Source organism: Leucoraja erinacea, chromosome 10, assembly GCF_028641065.1.
Source record: "Leucoraja erinacea ecotype New England chromosome 10, Leri_hhj_1, whole genome shotgun sequence".
NCBI lineage: Eukaryota > Metazoa > Chordata > Chondrichthyes > Rajiformes > Rajidae > Leucoraja > Leucoraja erinaceus.
In genome coordinates this window covers 48,452,964-48,467,580 of record NC_073386.1, presented here as the reverse complement: position 1 = coordinate 48,467,580, position 14,617 = coordinate 48,452,964, and the positions used below count along the sequence as shown (strand labels likewise).

At 40.2% G+C, this 14,617-nt stretch overlaps 1 protein-coding gene across 2 annotated transcripts in view; it reads left to right on the top strand.

The window, feature by feature from the left end:
• swt1 (SWT1 RNA endoribonuclease homolog) overlaps positions 1–14,617 on the top strand; it is an 87,362-nt gene that overhangs the window by 39,395 nt on the left and 33,350 nt on the right. For both annotated transcript variants that reach the window (XM_055642170.1, XM_055642171.1), the window contains exons 10-12: positions 6,423–6,516; positions 7,628–7,776; positions 14,119–14,288. In XM_055642170.1, the coding sequence (XP_055498145.1) occupies positions 6,423–6,516; positions 7,628–7,776; positions 14,119–14,288 (413 nt within the window). The remainder of the gene's footprint in view (positions 1–6,422; positions 6,517–7,627; positions 7,777–14,118; positions 14,289–14,617) is intronic.

Here is a 14,617-nt window from a genome sequence, read left to right as displayed (position 1 = left end):
GGATGAATACTAACTGGCTTTGCGTGGGTATGTCATTCCTGGATGAAAGAATGAATACTTCAGATCAGCGCTTTTCAGAAATACCACAAAGACGTATCTCGCCCATGAATCCGGATCTAAACAAACACTGTTAAACTACGACCTAGGACTGTATCCTCCTAGACTTCCGACAACATCTTGACCAACTTGCTGCCTCCTGATACAAGTGACAAAATTCTGGCAGGCTGTCTTGCAGCCATCAGCAGAGATGGGATCCGGAATACTGTCATCCTAAGATATAGCAACTGCTTTGTGATCCACAGAACCATTGTTGGTATGCTGGGGTGGCACCTCAATTATTCTAGAACTGTTTAGAAGACAATTTACTTGTATGTCATGATACTTTCAAAGCCCAGTTAGCATTTGTATACACTTAAAGCAAAGAAGTAGCTTTCTTGGAGAGCTGATCTAGTTAGTGGAGCGAGATGTGAATTTGACAAGCAAGCAGCTATTCAGAATATGTGCATTGGTTTATCTATACTACAACTGGCTAGGGTTTTCCAACCCAATGGTCTCCAAAAATACCTTGGGACTGCATGTTACTTTTGCTCAATCTCTGAACGGTTAAAAATGATCCATTGAGAACATGACAAATTATATTTGTGCTTCAATCGGGAGAATCCATACAATCTGAAAAGAGGCTAACCTGATTGATAAAAATACATCTATTCATGCCCCTGAACACCTAATCAGTAACCTGGGGTCATTAGGTGTTCCGGGTCTTTCAACATCAGACACCCTCACCCAGGCGACCCAGCCGTGGTTGATCGGACCACAGCTTGTGTTCAGGTGGCATTCGCTCCTCCCCATGGACCTTCTCTCCTGATCCAGAGCCATCTCGAGGTCTTCTCCGCTGTCTCTGTGGTGTTCTTGATGGCTCTTCTCCTCGCCACTCCGTTGATGCCTAGTGCACTCAAGGCTTTGTAGAGTGATTGCCCAGCAAAACGTCTGCAGCCAACCTCAATGGGCATACACCTTGCCTTCCAGCCCTGCTTACGGCAGTCTATGACTAGCTCTTCATACTTGGTCATCTTCCTCTCGTGGGCCTCCTCCAGACGGTCCTCCCACGGCACTGCCAGTTCCAACAAGACAATGTTTTTGGTCGTCTCAGAGACCAGGAGGATATCTGGCCTCAGGGTGGTTGTGGCAATGTGCTGTGGGAACTTCAGATGTTTCACCAGGTCTACGGAAAGCTGTCAGTCCTCCGCAGTCGCCAGGATTCCTGACGGATTCCTGGCTGCTGTGGTTCTTGGCAGCTGCACTCCGGCCTTCACGAAGGTGATCATCTGGGTGGTGGGGTGTGCTCGTCTGCAACTGCTGATTCCCATGCTGATAGCTTCTGCAATGGGTTTAAGAACCTGGTCGTGGTGCCAGGTGTACCTGCCCAAGAGCTATTGGGCAACAGCTCAGGATGTTTTCCAACGTCCCCTTGCCTGAGCATTGCGGGCAATCTGGAGATTCCGCTTTGCCCCAGATGAAGAGGTTCGATGGGCTGGGCAGGACATCATACTCTGCCTGGACCAGGAAATTGATGCGCTGTGGTTCAGCCTGCAGAGCTCAGTCCATGTGACTTTTCGGTCCATGGCCCGCTCCCACCTTGTCTAGGCTCCCTGCTGCCTCAATCCAACTGCTCTAGTACACCTCTCCTCCTCCACCACTTCCTCCTGGACCAGCCTGCGCCTCTCCCTCCCCTTGGCCTTGTCAAACTGGGAAGTTGGGAAGATTCCCAGGCCAGCTCTTCCCCGAGTCACTTTATTAGCTCGGTTTTTGCTCAGCATTTGCCTCTGGAAGTATTTTTTTTTGGAAAGGTTCATGAAACGCAGAAATTTCAGTGAATTAACTCATTCATATGTTGTCTTTGATCATTAACTAATCTTGGATTTTATTGTGGAAACCTGTCTCTGTGTGATCCATAATTCCATATAATTCTTGCATGGCATTGCCAACATATGGATCTCCTTGTGGCATATTTGAAAAAGTTGGAAAGGAAGGCATCATTTTTAATACCTTTCCTCCTCGGTTGTATTGCTGCCGGCTCTGTTCCCAATTCATCTTTATGATTACACTCTTGTGGGGATCACTTGAGGGATCACTTAATTAAAAATATTCTCATTTTGAAAGGCATTTTTAAATGAATAATAATAATAATAAGCCAAGTTTTCTAAAGCCCCTTTCCCACTTGGGCGACCACCACCGCGAGTTCTGTCGCGGTGGAGATCGCCATGGGAAAAATCGATACTTTTTTAGTCATAGGTCTAGTCAAAATCAGTCGCAGTAGGTCGTGATGCTAGTCGTAGGTACTCGAAGGCAGTCGAAGGTAGTTGAAGGTAATAGCTCTGGGGTGAAAAAATAGGTTGGTAGAAAAAAAAAATGTGATTTAAACAGCAGCACATGACCTCTGTCACTCCAGGGCATGTTCATTCATAGCTGGAGAGTTTTTTTGGGGAGGAGACTTGTGGTTTATGGGGAGGAGACTTGCGTTTTAGAGATGGCACAAAAAAGGCAGCAGCGCAGGGGGAGGGCACAACCCTAAAACAAAAACTGTCATGCAGGTTGTGCCCACCCAAGAGGAGGAGTGGCAGGAGGTGATGCCACAGGAGGTGATAATGAAGGAGGAGATAGCCCTTCATGAGAGACCCCTGGAGGTGGAGACCAGGGAGGTAGTATATGTCACCACCACCACATCCTTCACTGACTCATTTGAAGGCAGCAAAGCAGCCCTTTCTCCTGTGTCTGACACACACAGAGCATCAGGGAGGCTGAGATACACCTTCACCCCAGGAGGGGGATGAGGAATGGTTCCAGCAGCATGATCCTGTGCGGAGGGGGGGCTGCCAGGACTGCCCCACAGTGTGCTTATGCCCTTTTGTACAGCGCCACTTCACCAGTCAATAGCAGCAGGAGTAGGCCATTCGGGGGGACCTTGAGTGATCATGGTCCTCAATCAGCAGAATGCCATCCCCTGTCCGCTATCTTTAAGATAAGCTCTCTCTTGGAAAACCTGTGGGGAGACAGGGACTCAGATTCTCTGTGCCATGCTTGCCATCTAACTGGCTTGCCCATTATTTAAAATGTGGCCCCTGCTTCCTCGGGAACATTAGGGGACCATGTTCAATAAGATTCCTCCCCCTCCAAACTGCACACTAAACTCCAGAGTGTGATGCTTCACTAGGGCTTGTCTATGTGCACTCCCTCAACTGCAGAAGTCCTTCCTCAAATTAGGGGACCAAAACTGTTGTGATCTCACTAGGGCTCTGTGCAACTGCAGAAGGACCTCTTTGCTCCTATACTGGACTCCTCTTGTTATAAAGGCCAACATGCCATTCGCTTTCTTCACTGCCTGCTGTACCTGCATGCTTACATTCATAGACTGATGATCAAGGACCCCCAGATCCCGCTGCACTTCCCCTTTTCCCAACTTGACGCCATTTAGATAGTAATCTTCCTTCCTGTTTTTGCTACCAAAGTGGATAACCTCACATTTCTCCAGATTTAACGTCATCTGCCATGCATCCGCCTACTCACCCAACCTGTCCAAGTCACCCTGCATTCTCATAGCATCCTCCTCACAGTTCACACTGCCACCCAGCTTTGGGTCATCTGCAAATTTGCTAATGTTACCTTGAATCCCTTCATTCAAATCATTGATGTATATTGTAAATAGCTGCGGTCCCAGCACCGAGCCTTGCGGTACCCCACTAGTCATTGCCTGCCATTCTGAAAGGGACCCGTTAATCCCCACTCTTTGTTTCCTGTCTGCCAACTAATTTTCTATCCATGTCAGCACTCCACCCCCAACGCCATGTGCCCTAAATTTGCCCACTAATCTCCTATGTGGGACCTTATCAAATGCTTTCTGAAAGTCCAGGTACACTACATCCACTGGCTTTCCCTTGTCCATTTTCCTAGTTACATCTTCAAAAATTTCAGATTAGTCAAGCATGATTTCCCCTTCGTAAATCCATGCTGACTCGGACCAATCCTGTTACTGCTATCCAAATGTGCGGCTATTTCATCTTTTATAATTGATTCCAGCATCTTCCCCACCACCGATGTCAGGCTAACTGGTCTATAATTCGCTGTTTTCTCTCACCCGCCTTTCTTAAAAAGTGGGATAACATTAGCTACCCACCAATCCACAGGAACTGATCCTGAGTCTACAGAACATTGGAAAATTATCACCAATGCATCCACGATTTCTAGAGCCACTTCCTTAAGTACCCTGGGATGCAGACCATCAGGCCCTGGAGATTTATCAGCCTTCAGTCCCATCAGTCTACCCAACGCCATTTTCTGCCTAATGTGGATTTCCTTCAGTTCGTCCGTCACCCCAGATCCTCTGGCCACTACTATATCAGGAAGATTGTTTGTGTCCTCCTTTGTGAAGACATTGTGAAGTACCTGTTCAACTCATCTGCCATTTCCTTGTTCCCCATAATAAATTCACCTTTTTCGGTTTCAAGGGTCCAACTTTGGTCTTAACTAAAATGTTTTCTCTTCACATACCTAAAGAAGCTTTTACTAACCTGCTTTATATTCTTGACTAGCTTACCTTCGTACCTCACCTTTTGTCCTCGTTTTGTCTTTTTAGTTATCTTCTGTGGCTCTTTAAACATTACCCAATCCTCTTGCTTCCCGCTCATCTTTGCTACGTTGTACTTTTCTTTTAGTTTTATACTGACCGCTCCTTGTCAGCCACGGTCATCCTTTACTCCCCTTGGAATCTTTCTTCCTCCTAGGAATGAACTGATCCTGCACCTTCTGTATTATTCCTAGAAATGCCTGCAATTTTTGTTCCACTGTCATCCCTGCTAGTGTATCTTTCCAGTCAACTTTCGCCAGCTCCTCCCTCATGGCCCCGTAGTCCACTTTATTCAACAGTCATCTGGTGTACTGGGACAGTCAATCACATCATCTCCATTCACCCATTGAGACTTCTTCCTGTGCTTCCTCTTCACCCTTGCTCTTCTCCTTCTGCCTTTCTTAAAAGGCTGCAGAAGCAAAAAGGCTATTGCAAACAGCAGTAGTTGTATTTTTACTAACATCCTCCAAACTAGTTCCTTCCTTGCTTGCATGGTTCAGAATAATTTATAAAAAAACAACCTGGGAGACATTTTTTAGTGAGAAAAAAATGCAGACATGATATCATTTTATCAGGTGATCATTTGAGCTGTAGGCATTCATCACTGGTCGTTGTTGGTTTTCGGTGTGGTCCTCTGAGGTCGAAGTGGGTCGTGCTCATTCGCGGACCAATTTGCCAGACACCATCCTCGAATAAAACTTCTATGGTCAAAGCCAGTCTTCAACATAGTCGAAGGAGGTCTTCTTCATAGTCGAGGGAGGTCTTCAACATAGTCATAGGAGGTCGTACATATAGTCGAGGAAGGTCGTAGGAGGTCGTAGGTCACCGCGACCTTGATTTTTTTTTAGTCGTTTAAGGTCACCAGAACTCGCAGTGGAGGTTTCCCAAGTGGGACAGTGCCCTTAACTAAAGAGTTTAGAATTTGTTTATACTTGGGAACTCATAGCATATAATGTGTATTAAATAGTATTGCATGTACTATAATGTATGATTACTGTATTTAGCAATTAAATTTTATAGAGGCATTATATTTTGTCCTTTTATTATTTCTGTGAAAGAACAAAAGTTTGCTGGTTTGTTGTGAAGTTTATTTTAGAAGATCTTTGTTTTGGTTGAGTTGAACTATGTTGATCAGTTCAGTTAGAAGTACAACATGTAGACACAAAAAGCTGGAGTAACATAGCGGATCAGACAGCATCTCTGGAGAAAAGGAATAGGTAACATTTCAGGCCGAGACCCTTCTTCCCTCGACCCGAAACGTCACAAATTCCTTTTCTCCAGAGATGTTGTCTGACCTGCCAAGTTATTCCAGCTTTTTGTGTCTATCTTCTATTTAAACCAGCATCTGCAGTTCCTTCCTACAGAATTGCAACATGTGATGTATGCTAAGGTCAAGATGCATACCACTTGCAGCTTTCTTGCTGTATGGAAAGTATTTATTTAAAAGCAGATATTTTGTATTGCTGATAACTTAAGTTCAAGAAAATGAAACAGTGACATAATACATTACTCAAACTCAATTCCAACTTTTGCTGAATCGCAGAAATAATGTTTGTTGCACTGTTGGATCCATTTTGTGAATGCAAACAGTGGCCTTTTATAAAAATTAAATACCGTGTCAATGTTGAGAGCATATATTAAAAGCAAGTGGAGTAAAAAACAGTCAAAGTCGTATAAAAGTTATGCAAAATTATTCTGGAATGTTTTATCTATATAAAAAGATGAAATTACTCTCATGACATTGTCTACTCATTTGGATATATATATTGTACCTCCTACATTGATTTCTTTATCTGAGCAGGTGGATTAAGGGAAGAAAACAATGATGACCGCGTGTTGCAGTGTTGCCTGCAATACCAGCAGTTGCACCCTTACGCCCACGTAGTTCTTTGCAGGTAAGACAAGCACAATAAATCTAACAAAGTATTTCTGACAAAGGTGATAGTTTGGCGATGGTGAAAAAATATTGCAGGTTATTTGATTTTGATGTACCATCGCCCTATGTGCACCCTACTTCCTGAATGAATGTAGATTGTGTTTGCCTTTCTCGTGAAAGTTTTTTTCTACCCTTTGAATGAGCCAATATTGACCAGAATTTTCAACTCACAGTAAACAGAAATATACATTTAGTGTTATTAAAGATCAACATTTCGAAACCCAAAATCTAACATTTTGTAGGACTAGTGTAGAGTGGTTAAGAAAGGTTACACGGTAATTTTTTTAATGAGCTGAGTTATGGAATATGAAAATAGAAAAGTAGATTTATTTTCGAACTGTATAAAATACTACATGGACCACAGCAAGAGTAAATGCAATTCATCTCTTGTGGCCTGTTTAATTTGTCCATTCCCAAAGAAATTGACTTATTTGACGACTTTGAGTGGCCATTTGTTAAATTTGTTGATTTTTTTATTTGCACAGTTGAGTGTATATTGTCTTTGCAAATAACTGCTTTGGAGATGGTTTATCTTTTTCGAGTTCTTGCTGATGAAATAAACATATTTTAGATTATTGCAACTTGTTTATAATATTGAAGATTTATTTGCTCAGCTTTGCATTTACTTCCAAGACTGATCATCTGTTGGAATTCAATTTAAAATAATATGTAATGATATGTCTGTGTGGAAATTTTGTTAGCTATGAATCAATTGGTCTCCATTGAACCAGATTATAGATATGTCACATTCTGGAGAAGAGCACTTTATATAACGTAGTACTTGAAATACTGAGAAAAAGCTCTGCAATTGGAGGTATATTTTTTGGAATGTGGTAATAAACCACTGCCTCATTTGTTTTTACAGTTGGAAACAATTCGAGCCTTTCCAGCTGGAAATGTGTGGACAAATTGACTACAATGTTTGCAATATTACAGCAGTGATTATATTAAAAATAACACAATGTTGCCTCTAAGAAATGGCCTATGTTGCTTCAGTATTCTGATAGAAATTAGTAAGTATTATACCAATGCATATCTCTATTTCTAATGAGTGAATTTCTCTCATGCAGTGATGATAAAAACCTTTGCTGTAAAGCCCTGGTAAGCCATGTCAAGGCTGTGAGAAAAGAAGATCTCTTGACTGAATTGAATGACTTGAAACCTATCAGAGATGTCACGAGCACTCAAGATCTTAATATCTTCAATCAACCTCAATCAGGCTAGTTAGTGTATTATATTTCACCTAACACATATGGGTATTCTGATAAATAGATAATGAAAACAGAAGCGTCTCTTTCGTACAGCCCTTGTGGGTTTCTTCCATAAATCGTAACTTGTGCAAAATTTCACACTTGCTACCTGTTCTCAGTATGATCTAGTTGCCCATGATTCCAATTATGTTTTAACTTCATTGGCTTACTAAATCCTAATAGCTATGTATGTTTTCATCTGGGCATGTCCACATGACTGCCATTTTTCTCTTTTACTATTACTCCATCTTTAGTCTTTTGTTCTTCTCACTTTGGTTTTCTAACACCCCCTTCCTTTTTTTCATCATGACTAAAGTGTCAACTCTATCACATTTATGCTTTCAAACTTCCTATGTCCAACCTTAAATACTTTCTCTAAGCCTAATTTTTAATTATAATTGTTCTATCGGTCATCCTCCCTTACATTTTGATATTCATTCCGTCATTGTTATTCCTCTGGAAAGCACCTTGGGACAAAATATAACAGATGCTGAAAATTCAGAAGTTGGACATGACAGAGAATTTTTTGAATGCACAGCATTTGTAAGGGTAGGAAATTAACATTAAGATTTGGATCCTTGATCAGGAGAAATCCAAGAATGGTGCCCAGACCTAATGAAAAATCTTACTTGAAATATTAACTTTTTGTTTGTGGATCCTGAAGTAGCTGCTATAGATTTAAACACATACTGTTTTAATTTCCTTAGTAACGCTTGTGTTCTCAACAGTTATCACATGGTCTAAAAATGTATTTGGCTTTCCAAATACAAACGGAATCATAATGAAATTGAAAGATCTAAAGTATTCTTGCTGTTCTCAGTGTATGGAGTATCTTGTGCTAATCAAATAAAACTTCAGCAGGCCGTGTAGATACCCTTACATTTACACTCCTGAGGAAATCATAATAATCATAATCATAATTGTAATTTATTAGCCAAGTATGTTTTGCAACATACGAGGAATTTGGGTTGTCATACAGTTATACCAAAAAAATTAAGACACACAACTACATAAAAAAATTGACATAAACAGCGGCTCCTCCCCATCTCCCACTGTGATGGCAATAAAGTCTTATCTTCTTTCCTCGTTATCGCCCATGGTCGGGGGAGTCGAACCATCTGCAGTCGAACCATCTGCAGTCGGGCCGTTTGAAGCTCCCGAAGTCGGTCTCTAACAAGGGAATGCAAGCTCCATGTAGTTAATGTACGCAGGCTCCTGCGTTTGGAGCTCTGAGGTCGATCCCTGGCAAAGGGACCGGCAGGTCATGATGTTAAGTCCGCAGGCTCCCGTGTATGGAGCTCAGAGGTCCAAGCAAGAAGCCGCCAACTCCATGATGGAGAAACGACATGGAAAAGGTCACATCTCCGTCGAGGAACGAGATTAAAAAAAGTTTCCCCCACATAATACAAAACTAAAGATTAACTAAAGCACACATTTTACAACAAACTAAAATAACAAAGAAGGAAAAAGATGAGACAGACTGTTGGCAAGGCAGCCATCATACGGTGCCCCCATACTAAGCTTTCAGATGGATATAAACTAACTGTAACTATGTAGTTCTCTTCCTTGAGTACTGTTATGATGTGGATGACTCGTAGCTAAATATGTTACAACGGCAAGTTTGTCTGAAACTATTTTGATCAAATGTTACTAATGTTCATTCTTTATTCATTTACAAATGTGAAATCCTTATTGCTTGATTCTATGTTCCAAAGGTATTTAATATCCCTGGTAGTCAAGGAAGAAAACTGCAACCCAAGTTACCCAATACAAAATATTTAATGGAACGGAACAAGAATATTTAAGAATGGCAGTGCAAATGGTGTGCTACAATGGCAGCATTGAGAATTTCTGGAGACTGTTGCAATTTTGGACAATCTTATTTGTAGTGGGTGTTTGCATCTTGAAAAGCTTTACCTCTGAACTGATGATCTGGAATCGGAAAGTCTTACACGGAAAAATGTCAGGGAAGAGGAAAGTTTTAAACTGGATGCAGTTATAGTTACTTCCATTGAGATGAGCAACAACAATGGTATTTGTCTGGTTAACAGTCAGGGATTTGGGAAATGACAAATAAAACAAAAAGGGGATTACTGAAGCAGTGCCAGCTCTTGCCCTTGTTCAACAAATATGTGCAGTAAGTGGGGGGGGGGGGGGGGGTACAGGAGGGATTAGCAAGCGGACCATGGCACTGCGATACGAGAAGCCGTGCAAAGTGCGAGTGATGTGTAAGGGAATATACATGTAGTTAAGGACATTAAAATCAGGGTGATAGTTACTCTTCCCAGCAGCTGACATGGTTGGATCAATGGAAACCTTTGATTATGTTCTATGATGGGTGCTAGGTTAAAAATGTCTCCTTGACACTGAAGAAGAACTTGGAATTGGAATAGAAGAGTCCAGTTATTGTGGTCCATGTAGAAACCAATGGCATAGGTAGAGCTAGAAATGAAGCTGTGCTGAGAAGGTTTGAGGAGATGGAGTTTAGGGTCAAGCAAGACCCTCAAAGTTGAATAATTTAAATGTATGACAGTGGTGTGGGAGGCAGATTTGTGCCATTCTTGGGGAGGAGAGAACTTGTTTGGGAATGGCTCCATTTGGGCTCGAACCAGTGCCTGAAGAAGTCAAAACTGGATCAATTGACTGGGCTTAAATCAACAATGATACATGAAAGAGATAATTTAAAATACATGAAAGTGTTAATTAAAAAAGTTGCAAGAAAAATATTAAACCCCGGAGGATAAGAGGAAATTGGAAGTGGCTTCCCGATTCCACGTTTAACTGCATTTGCGGAGACTTCTATTTACACTAAGCACTCGTGTTCTCATCATTATGTCTGACACACAATTCATAATTGTATTTACTTAGCAAGATACAGCGAGTACAAGTATAACTTGAGCAGTTTCCTGATTTTAAATTACAATAATTTGTCGCCTAATATTTATAATGTCTGAACCCAGTGCTTGTTGACAATTTAACTAACTGTTAATACATTGAATAATGTATGCTTGTTTACGTAGTGAAATAGATTATTGTGATTTATTTTGGGGAAAACCTAAACCACAGCTACATTCAATATTAATGATATTCATTTTATAAATATGAGATATTTAGTACTCTCATGATTTGGAATTTCTGTTATTTGATAAATAAGGTGACATTGAGTGAACTGTCTTGCAGGGAAAACATAAAAATGAACAAGCAAAAACACAATGCTGGAGGAACAGTGGGTCAGGCAGTATTTGTGGAGGAAATGGACAGACAATGTTGCAAGACAATGTTTTGGGTCGGGACACTTCTTCAGACTGCCCATTCCCTCCACAGATGCTGCCTGACCTGTTAAGCTCCTCGACGTCTTTGTATTTTGCTCAAGGTTCCAGCATCTGCAGTTCCTGTGTGTCCAGAATAATTGAAGAACTTGGCCTGTGTCCACTTGTCCCTCTTCATCTGTACCTATTTCTCGCACCCTCCTGTACTAAGCTGGTTTCCTCTTAAAACCACCTTTATATTTGGCTTATATATTCTGAAATAGCAAGTTCCAGGTTCTAACGGCTCTCTATGAATAAAGCAGTTTTTTCTAAATTCCCTTTTGCAATTATCAGTGATCTTTCTTATTTATTTCCACCAGTTATGAAATCATCACCTGATCAATGCATAGACACAGAGTATGCTTCCACAGAATGCCACATTCACAGAATGTGAAGCTCAAGATTGTAATCGGGAGAAGAGATACAGTTCTCGAAGTTAACTCATTAAGTAGAAATAGAGGGATGGCAGTTTACCTCACAACTGTGAAATTCATTTGGTGTGGAACAATAGAACTCCAGGATGCCTTCTGTGAACTTGACATCACATGTGCCTGAATTAATTCAAGATGAATGAATTTAAATTCTGAGTTTGGAGCTTGACCAATCCCAGGTTTCATTACAGTCCATTTATGACATTAAGTATTTTGTTGATGACATGTTTTGGAGGTGCTCCTGCCCCTATCCTGTTTGCATGGAATTTGCACATTCTTTCTGTGACTGGGTTTTCCTTGTGTCCTCTTGTTTCTGCTCACAATCAAAGATTTGCTGATTGATTGGCCACTGTAAATTATCCCGAGTGTAGGTGATTGGTAGGCCTTCATAGGGTTATGTTAATTGTAATTCATATGATGGAGAATTGGTTGCAGGAAAAGTGGAGGAATAAAATTGACGGAATTGATCTGAGATTTAGTAGAGCCTCCAAGGGCCGAACAGTGGCCTCATTCATGTAGCAGTACAATAAAAATACTTTCAAATGGTAAACTGCGGAGCAGTGCCCACATTCCATAAAATAAATTGTTTATTCTTCTCCACCAATCTGAGCTTGCAGACTTTGGCATATGAAGGGGAAAATTTAGAATTTACCAATAGACCCTCAGGAGATAGCATTTACACATTTTACAGTTGCTGAAAATCATGGCTCAAATTCTGCAGCTATTAATTGATTACTGCCTCTCATCTATCACTACCTTTCTGAAATGGGTTGCCGAACAGCTAAATAACAAGATGAACAGAGTGGCATTTCCCCCCATTTCTAATGACAATATGAAGAATGGAATAATTGATCCTGGAAGGAAGGGAATTTAATTGTAGAATGGTACCATGAGTGAACTGATGATAAGGCAAAATGGGAGGGAATTTTGGTAATGTAAAATCCAAATGTCCCTTTCCATATATTAGAAGGGAAAATAGTTTATTAAATATAAAGCTGTGTAAATTAAACAAACATTATTTTAAATGTAAATACTCAAAAGTATTCTAGAAGTACATATCTCTGAGATGCCCAGGAAACTAAAATTTTACTTTCAGTTTCCTGTTTTAAAGGTTTGAATTTTGCCCTTTAGGCTTTCATTTATTATTTTCCCTGGGTAAAGTGAATAAACTTTAGGCATATTCACATGAGAAAATACAGCTTGACTACAATTTAATTCTCCTAATACTCTCCACCCTTTACTTTGGCTCTGCGCATACTTCCTTTCCTGTCACTAACCCCCCCCCCCCCCCCTTCGGAACACCCACACACATTTCCATGAATACTTTTTAATGCAGTATTGTGGCTAAAATAAAAAGGTGGTTTTGAAGTCCGGAACAGACTTGGAAAGTCACTAGTCAATGTAACTTGAACTTGAGAAAGGCTATTTGTGTTTTGAAGCCTGCATTGTTTTGTGATATCAACGGCACAATACATGAAAATTAATATTTGAACTTTGATTTTGTTTAATTGCAAGCATATTTAATTCTACTGAGGACAATCATCCTATTTGAATCTTCACCATTTTGTACCTATTCTTAGCAATTAGGGGTCAGAAAGAAATGACAATTTCAATAAGTAGGAATAAACATGAAAACTGTATAATTTAGAAGTCTGCTGTGTTTTTCAGAATGTTCTTTTTCCCCTGTTCATGTTTTATCGTCAGGTATGCTTGTGCTGAATCTTAAGTGAGAACATATGCAGAATTAAAGCACATTTCATATTGTGGGTGTAATTTCTTATTCTATTCCCCATGTGGTAGGCCTTTTTCCAAATCTGGAACAGTGATTCAGTGTGGCTGGTGGCAGCAGCTTCCAATTTTTCCACCTTGTTCAGAAGCTGTGTACTCAAGTGAAATAATATATCAAGCGTGCTATTCTGTCCATCCTGTACAATAACATTAACAATAACATTACTAGTTTACTGTTGAAAGGGATTATTCAGTCTTGCAAAGGAATTGCAAGCAAATGGCCATCAAGAAATGGGCATAGTTTCAAAATGAAGGGTCCTCCAAAGGCGAAGAGGAGTTTCCTTCTCTGCAGCTCGGGAATCTTTGGAATCCTGTATTTTATGAAGTTGTAGAGAATAAATCAATGAATATATCCAAGGCTGCGATATACAGAATTTGTTGGAATGGGTATGAAAGTGGAACCTGGGGACAATCCGATCATCCGTGACATTTTTGAATGCCTAAGGCCGCATGGTCTCATTCAACTCTTATGTTTCAATTACAATAACATTTCTCACAATCTTGCTTTCTACCTAATCATGTTAAATATAGACCTTTTGATGTGATTAGTTGCTTTAAAATATTAAAGACCTTTTGATGTGATTAGTTGCTTTAAAATATTATGACTCTTACTGTTTAGTAATCGCGACCACCATGTTCACTAAGTGGTTTTGTACATGTTTCATTATGTTTTAAAGGCTAACTTCTTATTTAAAAAGGGGGCTGTGTATGTATAAGCTGTTATTAGTATTAATCACATTGCTAACTGTTTCACTAAATGTGTTATTGTTGTTCTATTTTGTAGTGATTGATGTAAAAAATCAAAATGGAACTGGTAATCAGCTCTTGTCAGCACAACTGTCAGCTTTGGATGTTACTGGCATTATCTCTCAGCTGGAGAAGTTGCTAGGTTGTGCTCTGTCAACTATTCTGGAAACAGAGATGAAAAAAGTATATGATGACCTTTGGACAGAGGTAAAATAGATTTGTCAACTGGCTTGTCTAGACTTTTTCTCTGCATTCCTAAAAATTACAGATTAACAAACAAACAATATCATTTTTACGTTCCTATGTAAACCTAGCTGGTTCATGTACCATCAGAAATATTTTCTATGATTTGTCAAAAATATCAGTTTTATTTTCTATTGCTGAATTATTGAAGTGGTTAATATGGAAACTGTAAAGTGTGTTTAAATCGGGTAAAAGTAATTATTAGGAGTCACAAGAGACTGCTAATTGCACCATATATTTTCTACCCAGAATGGTTGGGAGGAGAAATCTAAGGGCAGTTTAAAAAAAAATGT